Source organism: Ranitomeya variabilis, chromosome 6, assembly GCF_051348905.1.
Source record: "Ranitomeya variabilis isolate aRanVar5 chromosome 6, aRanVar5.hap1, whole genome shotgun sequence".
Lineage (NCBI taxonomy): Eukaryota > Metazoa > Chordata > Amphibia > Anura > Dendrobatidae > Ranitomeya > Ranitomeya variabilis.
In genome coordinates this window covers 326,790,326-326,806,257 of record NC_135237.1, presented here as the reverse complement: position 1 = coordinate 326,806,257, position 15,932 = coordinate 326,790,326, and the positions used below count along the sequence as shown (strand labels likewise).

Genomic DNA, 15,932 nt, shown 5'->3' with positions numbered 1-15,932 from the left:
GTAGCCTAACGGGAAAATGGAAATAAATATATTTTTTAAAATTTTATTATTTTTCCTAACTAAGGGGGTGATGAAGGGGGATTTGATTTACTTATATAGCGTTTTTTGGGCGGATTTTTATGGTTGGCAGCCGTCACACACTAAAAGACGCTTTTTATTGCAAACAATAGTTTTTGCATCACCACATTTTGAGAGCTATAATTTTTCCATATTTTGGTCCACAGAGTCATGTGAGATCTTGTTTTTTGCGGGACGAGTTGACGTTTTTGCTGGTACCATTTTCGGGTACATGACATTTTTTGATCGCTTTTTATTCCGATTTTTGGGAGGCGGAATGAACAAAAACCAGCAATTCCTGAAATTCTTTTAGGGGGGGCGTTTATACCGTTCCGCGTTTGGTAAAAAGGATAAAGCAGTTTTATTCTTCGGGTCAGTACGATTACAGCGATACCTCATTTATTTAATTTTTTTATGTTTTGGCGCTTTTACACAATAAAAACTATTTTATATAAAAAAATAATTGTTTTTGCATCGCTTTATTCTGAGAGCTATAACTTTTTTATTTTTCTGCTGATGATGCTGTATGGCGGCTTTTTTTTTGCGGGACAAGATGACGTTTTCAGCGGTACCATGGTTATTTATATCCGTCTTTTTGATCGCGTGTTATTCCACTTTTTGTTTGGCGGTATGAGAATAAAGCGTTGTTTTTTGCCTCGTTTTTTTTTTTTTTTTTACGGTGTTCACTGAAGGGGTTAACTAGTGATATAGTTTTATAGGTTGGGTTGTTACGGACGCGGCGATACTAAATATGTGTACTTTTATTGTGTGGTGTTTTTTTTATTTAGATAAAGAAATGTATTTATGGGAATATATTTATTTTTTTTTTCTTTATTTAGGAATTTTTTTTTTTTTTTTTTTTTTAAACATTTGGAAAATTTTTTTTTTTACTTTTTTACTTTGTCCCAGGAGGGGACATCACAGATCGGTGATCAGACCGTGTGCATAGCACTCGGTCTGATCACCGATGTGACAGGCACGTAACAGAGGCTTGCCGGCGCCTGCTATGAGGATTCTCAGCAGACGCCGGCAAGCAGGGTCATCTTATGACCCGGAAGGAGTCCCGCGGCCATCTTGGATCCGGGGACTCCTTCCAGGTCACCGGAGCAGCGCGATCTCATCGCGCTGCTCCGGTGGGAGAGCGCAGGGAGCCCCCGTCCCTGCGCGATCCCCCTCTATGCCGCTGTCACTATTGACAGCGGCATCAGAGGGGTTAAATGCCCGCGATCGGCGACAGCGCCGATCGTGGGCATTGCTGCGGGGTGTCAGCTGTCATATACAGCTGACACCCGCACCCGATCACCGCGGCGCTCAGCGTGAGACCGCGGTGATCGGGGCGCCGTACTAGTACTGCGGCTGGCACTAATGCAGTGCCGGCAGCGCCGTACTAGTACGGCGCATGTCACGAAGGGGTTAAAAAAAAAAAAAAAAAAAAAATCGGATTGCAGTCTGATCATGCTCACCTGTGATTTTTCTCAGTTGAAATTGGACTGAGAAAATAAATACATAAATAAAAATAAATCACAGCATGCTGTGATTGTCCTCGTATCTCGGAGAAGACTTGCCAATGCAAGTCAATGGGTGTGACAAAAATAAATAAATCGCATGGCATTCGGACCATGAAAACCCGACCATGTAACTGACAAAATAGATTATATTCTACACACATAGAATAGATAGATATAAAGATGTCAGTGATAAATAATTAGTACAGTGCTTGTGTATCTTACTGTACATATACACTCACCGGCCACTTTATTAGGTACACCATGCTAGTAACGGGTTGGACCCCCTTTTGCCTTCAGAACTGCCTCAATTCTTCGTGGCATAGATTCAACAAGGTGGTGGAAGCATTCCTCAGAGATTTTGGTCCATATTGACATGATGGCATCACACAGTTGCCGCAGATTTGTCTGCTGCACATCCCAAAGATGCTCCATACAAGGCAGGATGGATCCATGCTTTCATGTTGTTTACGCCAAATTCTGACCCTACCATCCGAATGTCGCAGCAGAAATCGAGACTCATCAGACCAAGCAACGATTTTCCAATCTTCTACTGTCCAATTTCGATGAGCTTGTACAAATTGTAGCCTCAGTTTCCTGTTCTTAGCTGAAAGGAGTGGTACCCGGTGTGGTCTTCTGCTGCTGTAGCCCATCTGCCTCAAAGTTCGACGCACTGTGCGTTCAGAGATGCTCTTAGGCCTACCTTGGTTGTAACGGGTGGCGATTTGAGTCACTGTTGCCTTTCTATCAGCTCGAACCAGTCTGCCCATTCTCCTCTGACCTCTGGCATCAACAAGGCATTTCCGCCCACAGAACTGCCGCTCACTGGATTTTTTTTCTTTTTCGGACCATTCTCTGTAAACCCTAGAGATGGTTGTGCGTGAAAATCCCAGTAGATCAGCAGTTTCTGAAATACTCAGACCAGCCCTTCTGGCACCAACAACCATGCCACGTTCAAAGGCACTCAAATCACCTTTCTTCCCCATACTGATGCTCGGTTTGAACTGCAGGAGATTGTCTTGACCATGTCTACATGCACTGAGTTGCCGCCATGTGATTGGCTGATTAGAAATTAAGTGTTAACAAGAAGTTGGACAGGTGTACCTAATAAAGTGGCCAGTGAGTGTATATTATTAAATAAATATGTGAACAAAAATGGTGTGGGAGCCCCGACATTTTATTAATCAGCAGAGGGAAAGAGGACGGCTGGGGGCAAATGTTTATAGCCTGGGAAGGGGGTAATACCCATGGAGGTTCCCAGGCTATTAATATCAGCTCGCAGCTGTATACTTAGCCTTGACCGATTATGAAACTGGGGGACCACAAAATTATTAACCCCTGGGCATGATGTCACCTGACAATACAGCTCCAGGGCAAGTGGGATGAGCGAAGCCAGTGCCAGAATTGGTGCATCTTATGGATGCGCTATTTCTTGGGCGACTGAGAGCTGATGTTTTTAGCCTGGTCGGGGGCCAATATCCATGGCTCCTTCCTAGGTGTAACAACTCTGCTGGCATCACGGCATGGCCACTCATCACTCACACTATCTTACCCACTGCTCCAGGTCATGTTGTGGTTTCTGTTTCTTGCCAGCTCCATATTCTGTGCCTCTGCATGCTTCCTGGCTGTGTGCATAGGGGGGCGGCGCCTGAACTCTCTGGTTTTTATAGGAATCAGGTGCACCTGTCTAATCTGTTCCTGACCAATTACCAAGAGGCCTCCAGTATTTAGTGAAGCTCCACCCAGTGGACTGGGCCTGTGCAATGTGTTAGCTCAGTTTGTGTTTAGCTTCTGACTTGCCAGGCCTTGCTCTGTGTTACTCCCTCTCTAGAGACTTTTCTCCTTGCCTTGCTTTGATCTTGTTTGTCTGCCCTCCAGGAGGCTGTATATCCTGGTTCCTGTGTCTGTGTTCTTGTTCCTTGTCTTGTTCCATTACCTTGTCTGAACTTAGTCCTATCTCTGTCTCCTTGTCTGTGGCTTCCTTCCCTGCTGTGTCTTTCCTTGTGTTCTCAGTCTGCTTATGCTCTGCACTCTTGCGGCTCTGCCAGCTCTGAACCCTTGTGACTTTGTCTGGGCTCCACTCTCTTGCAGCTTTGCCTCTGCTCCGCACTCCTGTGGTTCTGCTCCGTTCTACTCTGCTCTCCTGCTGCAGAGACCTCTTGCTGCAGCTCCTCTCCGCATTCCTTGCAGTTCTGCTCTGCTTAGCCTCTGTTGCTGCTCCGTCTCCTGCTGCTCTACCATTCCTATCCGCAGCCTTGCGGTTCTCTTCCTGTGTGAACAGGTCCCAACCTGTTCCTTCCCACTCCATTCCTTCCTGCTTGTTTCCGTACCTGCATCTCCTGTGTGAACAGGTCCCAACCTGTTCCTTCATACATCATATCCGTACCTGCACCTCCTGTGTGAACAGAACCCTACCTATTCCTTTTTATACACCACACCAACCTGCCCTGTGTCTCTGCCGTGCCTGCCAGCCCTGTGTCTCTGCCATGCCTGTCAGCCGTGTCTCTGCCGTGCCTGCCAGCCCTGTGTCTCTGCCGTGCCTGCCAGCCCTGTGTCTCTGCCGTGCCTGCCAGTCCTGTGTCTCAGCCAGCTCTGTGTCTCAGCCGTGCCAGCCTACTCATCTGAGTTTCATCCGTGCTCATCTGCTAGTCCTGCCTGATGCCTGCACCAATCCTGGTGTTCCTGTTTCCCAAGTGGGATCAGCAGCCACAGCCAGACACCACCCTGGAGTAGCACCTGGCAGCTGCCTGCTGTACAAGCCTGACCTCATCATCAGAGGCTCCAGTGAAGACCAAGGCAGCTGTCATAGTCACGCCCCTTCCAGGGTAGTCTGGTTCGTGGCACAGTGGGACCACAAACCCCCGTCCCCCGAGCTCACGCCCACCAGTCAGGGCGTAAGTGTGACACTAGGCTATTAATATCAGCCAGCATCTGTCTGCCTTGCCTTTGCTGGTTATTAATTATAGGGGGACCCTACGTCTTTTTTTTAAATTTTTTTGTGGTCACCCATATTAGTAACCAGGAAAGGCTAAGTATATAGCTGTGAGCCAATACGAATAGCCTGGGAAGCGACATGGATATTAGCCCCTTCCCAGGATATAAACATCAGTCACCAGCTGTCTGCTTTCCCTTTGCTGGTTAATAAAATGTCAGGGGATCCCATTTTTTTCTGAAAGGAATTTATTTACTAAACAAAAAAACCCAAAAAACATGTACAGTAAACTACACACACACAAAGCGCTCATTATATATCTCACTCACATATTTATATCAATGTTTTTGTATCTAACTGTATATCTATCTAATCTCTCTCTCAAGTTAAAAATCACATTGCAAACGGATCACATTCATATGGAAATCGGATGCTAGGTGTTAAAAATCGCATTGCACTTGCATGAAAAATCGCTTCACAAATCGGACCTTTTTTTTTTTTTTTTTTTTTTTTTAATAGTGATGGGTATGAGCCCTAAAAGGTCAACATCATGATACCCCACCGATATTGCTGAGGAAGATAATTTTGTTCTCCGAAAGATAAGCCACCTAAGGAGTTGGACAGTTGGGCAATGTCTCTTATAAAAACAACAATCTCTTGTTTATAGGAGTATCAGGCAAGAAAGCTGCCACTCAAACCATTGCTTGCCATCAGCTATCTAAAGTGTACGGGGGCTTTAGGTAGATAGACAGTAAAATAGTAAGTGCTTTTTTTTTTTCACAAAGCAACAGCGCAAGTGAATATAAAAACACAAATCTGTTTTCACTGAAGGATCAAACAATACCTGCTGCCTGCTGGAGCTGGAGGGGAAAGAGGAAGAGCACACAAAGAAAAACAAGTCAAGTAATAGCCAGAAAGTGTCATTTCTTATGTACAAACACATATAACACAGCTTATGTTGAACAGATATCTGAAAGTGCACTTACACTGTAACCAAAACATAAAAGCAACAAAAACTGTAGAGCTAAAACCTGGAGGCACATAAACCTATGTAGCAGAATATTATAACTTACACAAGTGAAATATACAGAATAGTAACTTACGACTCAGTCTTCAATCCTGTAAAAACAGTTTTTAGTGCTACCAGCCCATGTTTCCGATGGCAGCATAAATAGACTTTGCCAAATCCTCCAGAATCAATCTCCTCCTTATCTAGCAGGTCCTTGGAACACATCCGGATGTCATCGAGAGACATGTCTGCAGCTGCTGCTTGTGATTCCATGGACTAAATATCGCCAGAATACCCTAAAAAACATTAAGCAGATTAGAAATGTGTATTGTTAAAGGACTGTGCCATGTTTTTTTTTTTCAGGAGTACCCCACTCCCCAGCTGGCCAATTTCCTAGTTTCTGGCTTGCCGGATTGATTAACAGTTCAGACCAGATGCATTGTCTCCATGCTGGACCAGTTTTTCAACTTCCAATGCTGCTACACCAGGATATATACGGTACATATATTTTTTATTATTAGAATATTGGCCAGTGACGTAGTATATTGGCCAGTGACGTAGTATACAGCACAGAGCCACGTAGTATATTGGCCAGTTACGTAGTATATTGCCCAGTGACGTAGTATATTGCCCAGCCACGTAGTATACAGCACAGAGCCACGTAGTATATTGCCCAGCGACGTAGTATACAGCACAGAGCCACGTAGTATATTGCCCAGCGACGTAATATATTGCCCAGCCACGTATGTCACAGGTTAAAAAATAAAAAATAAACATATACTCACCTTCCGAGGAGCCCCTTGTAGTTCTGTCGCCTGTGTTCGGTGCAGGCGGCAGCTTCCAGTCCCAGGGTGTGATGACGTCACGGTCACATGACCGTGACATCACGGCAGGTCCTTCTCACGCAGGCGCGCAGGGCCTGCAATGATGTCGCGGTCACATGAGTGAGTTACCCGCGGCATAACGCAGTCCGTTACCGCTGGCATTAACCCTGTGTGAGCGGTGACTGCGCTGCGGGGAGTATGGAGCGGGCACTGACTGCAGGGGAGTAGGGAGGGACTAATAGGACTGTGGCCACTGCTGATTGGTCGCGGCAGCCATGACAGGCAGCTGGCGAGACCAATCAGCGAATGAATATCCGTGACGGAAGTTGCCGACAGACAGAAGGACGGAAGTGACCCTTAGACAATTATATAGTAGATATATATATATACACACACTAGATGGTGGCCCGATTCTAACACATCGGGTATTCTAGAATATGTATGTATGTATATAGCAGCCACATGGTATATAGCACAGGCCCCGTAGTATATAGCAAATAGGGTTGAGCGACTTTAACTGTTTTTAGGATCGAGTCGGGTTTCGAGTCGAGTCAACTCGTGTGTGTCTCTCTCTCTCTCTCCCAAACGGTAAGATGGCGGTTTTACCCCCTGTGACGCCGCAGAAAGCAAGCCGGAACCTATGTCATCACGCTGCCCGCACTCCTTCATTGGCTTAAAAATGGCGGGAAAGCGTCATATGAAACGCGACTTTGGCGCAAAGATCGCCGACCACATGGCCGATCCCACAGTGGGATCGGGTCGGGTTTCATGAAACCCGAATTTGCTGAAAGTCGACGATTTTTTAAAATGTCCGATCCGTTTCGCTCAACCCTAATAGCAAATATTACGTGGCCTGTGCTATATACTATGTGGCTGCTATATACATACATACATATTGTAGAATACCCGATGCGTTAATACAGGCCACGCAGTATATAACAGTGGCCACGCAGTATATCAGCCCAAACAGTATATAACACAGGCCACGCGGTATATAGCAGCCACGCAGTATAAAACACAGGTCACGTAGTATATAACACAGGCCACGCAGTATATAACACAGGCCACGCAGTATATAACACAGCCCACGCATTATATAACACAGCCCACGGAGTATATAACACAGCCCACGCAGTATATAGCAGACACGCAGTATATAACACAGGCGATGTAGTATATAACAGGCCACACAGTATATAACACAGGCGATGTAGTATATAACACAGCCCACGCAGTTTATAACACAGCCCACATAGTATATAGCACAGCCCATGCAGTATATAACACAACCCACATACTATATAACACTGCCCACGCAGTATATAACACTGCCCACGCAGTATATAACACTGCCCACGCAGTATATAACACAGCCCACGTACTATACAACACAGCCCACGCAGTATATAGCAGCCACGCAGTATATAACACAGCCATGTAGTATATAACACAGGGCACGTAGTATATAACACTGTCCATGTAGTATATAGCAGCCACGCGGTGTATAACACAGCCCACGCAGTATTTAGCAGTGTGGGCACCATATCCCTGTTAAAAAAAATAATTAAAATAACAAATAGTTATATACTCACCCCTTGATGGCTGCCGCCATCTTCCGTTCCCAGGATGCATTAAGAAATTAGCCAGATGACGCAATGCATCTCTGGGAACGGCAGATGGCGGCCGGCGCGAGCGCATCGTCGGACTACGGAAGGTGAGAATAGCAGGTTTTTTGTTTTTTTATTATTTTTAACATTACATCTGTTTACTATTGAAGCTGCATAGGCAGCCTCAATAGTAAAAAGTCCCGCGGCAATGTCGCTGATTGGTCGCGACCAATCAGGGAAGCAGGATTTAAATCCTGTGGCAATGTCGCTGATTGGGCGCGACCAATCAGCAAAGCGGGATTTAAATCCCGCGCCAATGTCGCTGATTGGTCGCGCTGGCTGGGCGCTATCAATCAGTGAAGCAGGATTTAAATCCGACGCCAATGTCGGCTGGGCGCGACCAATCAGCGAAGCGGGATTTAAATCCCGCGCCAATGTCACTGATTGGTCGCGCCGGCTGGGCAAGTCATCATCTCGCGAGACCGCAAGTCATCATCTCGCGAGACCGCAATGCATGGACCGGTCACCGGAGCATCGCGAGGAGCGGTAAAGGCCGGTTCTGGATGCGGGGGCCGACGGACGGTGAGTATATAACGATTTTTTATTATTTTTAACATTAGATCTTTTTACTATTGATGCTGCATAGGCAGCCTCAATAGTAAAAAGTTGATCACACAGGGTTAATAGCAGCGTTAAGGGAGTGCGTTACACCGCGGCATAAAGCGGTGTAACGCAGCCATTAACCCTGTGTGAGCGCTGACTGGAGGGGAGTATGGAACGGGCACTGACGGAGGGGAGGAAGGAGCGGCCATTTTTCCTCCGGACTGTGCCCGTCGCTGATTGGTCGTGGCTGTTTTGCCGCGACCAATCAGCGACTTGGATTTCCATGACAGACAGAGGCCGCGACCAATGAATATCCGTGACAGACAGACAGACAGAAAGACAGACAGACGGAAGTGACCCTTAGACAATTATATAGTAGATATATATATATACACACACACACACACAAACAGGATCTATCTGCGCCAAACTGCCACGTAGGTAAATCAGACACTTGAAAGGTTTATGATGGGTTTCAGCTCTCTAGAACATTCCATTCTAAACATAATTAAAAAAAATAGAATACAAAGGATTAATTTATGGGCAAACAGGGCCCATCTGCTCCACATTTGGTCCATAGGTAAATCAGGTGTGTCTGAAGATTTTAGACTGGGTTTTAGCGCTCCGTGACCCACCTTTCTCAACATATGTCAGATACAGAATCTGTACAAAATCTGACACATAGGTTAATCAGGCATTTCTTAAGGATATTAAAGGAATCTGTCACCACATTTGACCTACCTAAGCTATTGCTATGGGCATACAGGTTATAGACAGCTGAGGAAAGTTATGTCTGCATGGCTCATATCAGATGTGTTCTTGCTGAGAAATCATCTTTTATCACTTTATATAAATGACCTCCTCCAGGCTCTGGGGAGTAAAGTAATCCTGCCCCTAACAATGATTGGCAGCTCAGCATTCAGAAACCTGGTAGATCTGTAGCATAGAAAACTGTGATTTTACCAAAATAACAGGAAGCAGTCCAATAAGTGATACATCACTACAATCAGGGTCTATGTGCCTACAACATGTTGCTCTCAGATGGGGCAGTAAAACCTGATGACAGATTCCCTGTAAATTGCTTCACTGCTTAGCAAGTGCTCTTTTGGATTTTTTTATTGTCAAATGCCTGCATCTGCATATTGAGAGACACTGCGCAGTAATATCTCTCAACCATCTATATAGGCTGCACTCACTCCACACAAACATGAACCTCCTACGCTGTGCAATCTCCTTCCCCTCCCCAAATATTACATTTGAAGATAGGTGGGATAAAGAAGTGCAGTGTGGAATAATCGGATGCAGTCCTCTGCCATGCTTTCTTCTATAATGACACTTTATTTTCTTCCTCCCATTTAGTCAGAGAACAACAATCCCCAAAGTCCAGTGGGGAGTAACATTCATCCCCCTATAAAGCCTGTGTAGTCACTTATCATTTATCATGGGTCTAAGAGGGAACATCTCTCTTTGTGCCAATTCGGTGTAAGGAGACTTATATGCCATGCAATTATCCTGTGGGAATTTAAATATGCAAATAGCCTCTTGAGAAATGAAGAGGACTTGAACTCTGGTGCCACTTATTGAAGGTAGCAATCCTAAGGCTACTTTCACACTTGCGTTTTTAGCAATCCGTCGCAATCTGTCGTTTTGGGCAAAAAACGGATCCTGCAAATGTGCTCGCAGGATGCGTTTTTTGCCCACTGACTTGTATTGCTGACGGATCGCGACATATGGCCACACGTCGGGTCCATCGTGCACTGGATCCGTTGTGTTTTGGCGGACCGTCGGCACGAAAAAACGTTCAAGTGAACGTTTTTTGTCTGTCGCATCCGCCATTTTCTACCGTGCATGCGCGGCCGGAACTCCGCCCCCTCCTCCCCGGACTTTAGAATGGGCAGCGGATGCGTTGAAAAACTGCATCCGCTGCCCACGTCGTGGCACATTTTCACAACGTGCGTCGGTACGTCGGCCCGACGCTTAGCGACGGACCTGTACAGACGCTAGTGCGAAACAAGCCTAAGGCTATGTGCACACGCTGCGGACTTTGCTGCGGATCCGCAGCGTTTCCGCAGCGGTTTCCCATACGTTTACAGTACAATGTAAACCTATGGGAAACGCAATCCGCAGTGCACGTGCTGCGGAAAAAAACGCGCGGAAACGCAGCGGTTTAGATTCCGCAGCATGTCAATTCTTTGTGCGGAATCTGCAGCGGTTTTACACCTGCTCCATAATAGAAAATCGCAGGTGTAAAACCGCAGTGAAATCCACTCAAAAACCGCGGTAAATCAGCAGGAAAAAAGCGCAGTTTTTGCCCTGCGGATTTATCAAATCCGTTGCGGAAAAATCCGCAGAGGCTCATTCTACGTGTGCACATACCCTAAAAGTCAATATCGACCTTTTAAGGAGCCTTGCCATATGATATAGGATAAAAACCTTGCCAAATCATACATGCGGCTTTGCACTCATGAGGGGCAAGCATCTGAAACACATGTCTGTAAATTAATTGTCTGGTTTGGCTTCTTATCCCAAGTCATGTGGCAAGGAATGCTAAAGGAGCCACTATTTACTCTTCGAGTTGCTACATGAAAGGTGTCGCTAGCGTTCAAGTCCTTTTCCTCTCTGAAGAGACTAGTAATGTATAGTGTAGCATAGTGTGGCAGGATGACACCAGGGTGACTGTGTTTGCCTGTGATCTTATACAGAGCTGTATTGCAAACCCCAGCTTCATGGAAGGATGACCTGGATGGAAGAAGTGTTGTAGGACACAGCAAGCTGCAAGATTAGCAAAGCCGGTAGTAACAGCTGTCTGTGTAAGGCCTGTCCCACACGTCCAGATAATTCCGGTACTGGAAAAATCGGTACCGGAGTTATCCGTGTCCGTGAGCTCACGTAGGCCATCCGTGTGGCACACGTGCGGCACACGTGTGCCGCCCGTGTGCCGACTGGGTACCACACGGAGCGTGCAGGAGACAGCGCTAGAGATAAGCGCTGTCCCCTGCATCTGGTGCTGAAGCGGCCATTCATATCTTCTCTCCAGCAGCGTTCGCTGGAAAGAAGATATGAAAAATCCCTTTTTTTTTTTGTCCTCGTGTTTAAAATAAAGATCCCTGTCACCACCCCCCTCCCACCCCCTGTGCGCCCCCCCGCTGTTACTAAAATACTCCTGTCCTCGCCGCACCTTCTCCTGTATGAGCGGTCATGTGGGGCAGCCGATTACAGTAATGAATATGCGGCTCCACCTCCCATAGGGGTGGAGCCGCATCATTACTGTAATGATGCGGCTCCACGTGACCGCATACAGGAGAAGCTGCGGCCAGGACAGGACACTGCGAGGGAGGCGGGTGAGTATTTTAGTAACAGCGGGGGGGCGCACAGGGGGTGGGGACATGGCTCTTTATGTTAAAGACCAGAAACAACCAAAAAAAAGGATTATTCATATCTTCTCTACAGCAAACGCTGCTGCAGAGAAGATATGAATGGCGGCTTCAGCACCATGTGGGGGGGACAGCGCTTACTGTAGCGCTGTCTCCTGCACGCCACACGGACTGCACACGGACGTCCGTGTGCGGTACGTGTTTTACACGGACCCATTGACTTTAATGGGTCCGTGTAATCCGTGCGCTCCCACGAACACTGACATGACTCCGTGTTTGGCACACGGAGACACGGTCCACAAAAAAATCAATGACATCTGCACAGATGCATTGATTTCAATGTGCCTACGTGTGTCAGTGGCTCCGGTACGTGAGGAAACTGTCACCTCACGTACCGGAGCCACTGACGTGTGAAACCGGCCTAATGCAACATCACTGTCTTCCTGGGTATGTGCAGAGCGGCCATGAAGCTGGGGAGCGTACACCAGGATTCAATGAGCAGTGTAAGGGAGGCAAAATGGGACGTGATTGCTCAAGACTTGCAAAGAGAATGCAGGAACGCCGCTCTTGCAAAAGAAGTCACTCACGCTTACAGAGGCATGGTAATATGATTAGTGAGATGATAAGTCTGAGAAAAACAACATCCCCCTGACTAGTCACTCGCTAATTACCATATCATATGCACAGTTCTAAAAACGATTTTATGGTGATAGAGAAAGCAATAAGCCACCAAAATGGGCTTGTATGAAAGCATACTAAAGGTTACATAAAGATATAAAGGTGGTTTGGGGGACTAGGGAAGCTGACAGGTTCCCTTTAAGTGAAGAGCGGTGATGAGCAAACGTGCTCGGATGCTAACCGAGTGACTTCGGAGGGCTCGAAAAATATGTTGAAGTGCCCACTCCTGTATGTCTCATCTCTGTCTCAGGCGTGTGAACTTGAACATATTATTCGAGCACCCCGAAGATACTCTGTTAGCACCCGAGCATGCTCAGATAACACCTTATCTGAGCAGATTCGTTCCTCAATAGCGAAGAGAAAAATAGATCTAACTGATCAGACCCATTCGCAAAAAAAAGTCGAATAAGGCTTAATGAAGTTGTCCACTACTTGGCCCCGATAAAATGCAAAAGCTATTATTCAACTCCCATACCGGTGCAGTTCCAATGGTGTAGACACTCACGTTCTTGTGCGGTTGTTATGACACGTAAGCCCAGCACCCAATCAGCGCTGGCGTCACAGTCCCCGCCTTCGGACAAATCAAACATCAAGAGGAAGTCAGGGCTGTGGCTGGTCTCTCACTTCATACAAATCGAACATCAAGAGGAAGTCAGGGCTGTGGCTGGTCTCTCACTTCATACAAATCGAACATCAAGAGGAAGGCGGAGACCATGGCGCCAGCGCTGATTGGGTGCTGGGCTCACGTGTCATAACAACCGCACAAGAGCCCCAGGAATGCGAGTGCCGACACGGGAGGTGAGTATCAGCGTCAAACATTTAGATCAACAAGGACAACCCCTAGTAGTGGACAACCCCTTTAACTCCTTCCACTTCAATATAGTGATGCTACCTCCAAGCAGCCACAGCTGGTGCCTTAGGGTATGTGTCCACGTTCAGGAAACGCTGCGTTTTTGACGCAGCGCTGAGCCGCAGCGTCCAGATGTTACAGCATAGTGGAGGGGATTTAATGAAATCCCGACTCCACTGTGCATTAAAAAACGCATGCGTTTTTCCCGCAAAAACGCACATGCGGTGCGTTTTTTCAGAACGCAGCATGTTGCTACAATGAGCAAAACATGCAGAAACACCGCAGGTGACCTGCCAGTGACCTCAGGTGCATTTTTGGTCAGGATTTTACCTGCATAAAATCCTGACCAAAGCCTGAAGCAAACCTGAATGTGGACAGGATGGTTTGTAGGTCCTAGACCAATGGTCTCCAACATGCGGCCCCTGTGGTCAGTGAACACCGAAGCTCCTGAAACGATTGCGACCTGGTCTTGGGAGGAAGAAGGCCCACACTTTACTGAATTGTATCTAGGTGCAGAGAGTCACCACAACCCATACAACGAACATAGTAATCTATAGTAAATAAAATGGAATCAAGAGTGAGTTAAAAGTTATAGGCTATGTGCACACGCTGCGGATTACTCTGCAGATTTTTCCAGACTAATTTTGGTAAATCCGCAGGTAAACCGCACTGCGGATTTCCTGCGGTTCGGTTTTTGTGTGGATTCCACCTGCGGTTTTACACCTGTGGATTCCTATTGAGGAGCAGGTGTAAACCGCTGCGGAATCCGCACAAAGAATTGACATGCTGTGGAATAAACACAGCGTTTCCACGCGTTTTTTTCCCACAGCATGTGCACTGTGGATTTTGTTTTCCATAGGTTTACATGGTACTGTAAACTCAGGGAAAACTGCTGCGGATCTGCAGCGGCGGATCTGCAGCAAAATCTGCAGCGTGTGCACATACCCATATAGAAAAAAACGGTATAGCTGAAAATGTCATCTTGTCCCGCAAAAAATGCAGCCTGTCAAAATCAAGTTTTGTCCATGTGCCGTCTATTTACCTGGCAGAATTTGAGACCCCCTGCTCTACACAGAAAAGAAGAGCTGTATGTTAGCACTAAAACTCTATAGACACATTTTGTCACAATACGTTAATATTGCTTACCAGTGCAGCAAGAGACTCGATGCACAACATGTAGTTAGTGTGCGCATGTATCTATATAGACATTATACAGCTAGGTGTGTATTCTATACACTGCACATTAGAGCACTGGCCTTCAGGACATACTTTCACTTTCACTTCCGCGGTCCCCCTCCCCCAGTGAATGGCATGGCGTGACCGTACCGCACACTGTGTACATACGGGAGGCACACTACCTGGCACCTCTCCACACAGGGCACGTCCGGCTGTGCCACCTGCCCACACAAGGCCTCCCTCACCTGTCACATACAGGTCCCACTCACTGTGCGCGGCAGGAAGTTTCTCCGTGGACCCCACTGTCTTCTACATGGCACGGACTGCACTGTGCCCCCAGGGCCTTCCTCGGTTGTCCACAGCAGCTGGCACAGACACTCGTGCGGCGTCCTCTCCTCTGGAGTTCCCTGAGAACCTCGCTTCCTGGTGGACACTGGACAGTGTCACCCTCGGCGCCGCCCCTTCCCCATTACACGGCGCTACGTAGTAGTGACAGGAATTCCCGGGTGTCCTCCCCGGTGTGTGAGGTGGCGGCTGTGCGCTGTGTGTGGGTCATACACCAAGCCACACGTAAGCTGCAGGTATTCCACTGACAGCAGAGGGTTACTGAGCAAAATGGACGAAATTGTAACAGAACTGCAGACAAATGTACATTTACTTGTAACTGAGCTGCAGAGAAAGGGGGCATTATAAGGGGCTGCATAAGCTCCAAAATGCTCAGTTTATTAACCCATTAAAGGGAACCTGTCACCCCCAAAATCAAAGATGAGCTAAGCCCACCAGCATCAGGGATTTATCTACAACATTCTGTAATGCTGTAGATAAGCCCTCGATGTAACCTGAAAGAGAAGAAAAAGAGGTTATAGTATACTCACCCAGGGGCGGTCCGATCCGATGGGCGTCGTGGTCCGGGGCCTCCCATCTTCTTACGATGACATCCTCTTCTTGTCTTCACGTTGCCGCTCCGGGGCAGGCGTACTTTATCTGCCCTGTTTGCTTTGCTCTGTCCTCAACAGGGCAGATAAAGTACGCCTGCCGGAGCGGCAGCGTGAAGACAAGAAAAGGACGTCATCATAAGAAGGTGGGAGGCCCCGGACCACGACGCCCATCGGACCGGACCGCAGCGGGACCGCCACTGGGTGAGTATAATATAACCTCTTTTTCTCATCTTTCAGGTTACATCGGGGGCATATCTACAGCATTCCAGAATGCTGTAGATAAGCCCCTGATGCTGGTGGGCTTAGCTCATCTTCGATTTTGGGGGTGACGGGCTCCCTTTAAGAATTAAGCAAATATTTTACATCAGTCACAGCGTGG

At 47.1% G+C, this 15,932-nt stretch overlaps 1 protein-coding gene across 3 annotated transcripts in view; it reads right to left on the bottom strand.

Annotated features, from left to right (window-relative positions):
• The window catches only part of RIPK1 (receptor interacting serine/threonine kinase 1), an 86,411-nt gene extending 71,156 nt beyond the window's left edge, over nt 1–15,255 (bottom strand). The window contains exons 1-2 of one of the 3 annotated variants that reach the window (XM_077269788.1): nt 14,885–15,255; nt 5,598–5,799 (exon numbers count right to left, since the gene is read on the bottom strand). In XM_077269788.1, coding sequence (XP_077125903.1) covers nt 5,598–5,776 — 179 coding nt within the window. In that variant the 5' untranslated portion in view covers nt 5,777–5,799; nt 14,885–15,255. Of the gene's footprint in view, nt 1–5,597; nt 5,800–14,860 lie in introns of all 3 variants that reach the window. The other 2 variants (XM_077269787.1, XM_077269791.1) reach the window with 2 other exon arrangements.
• Nucleotides 15,256–15,932: the final 677 nt, after the last annotated feature.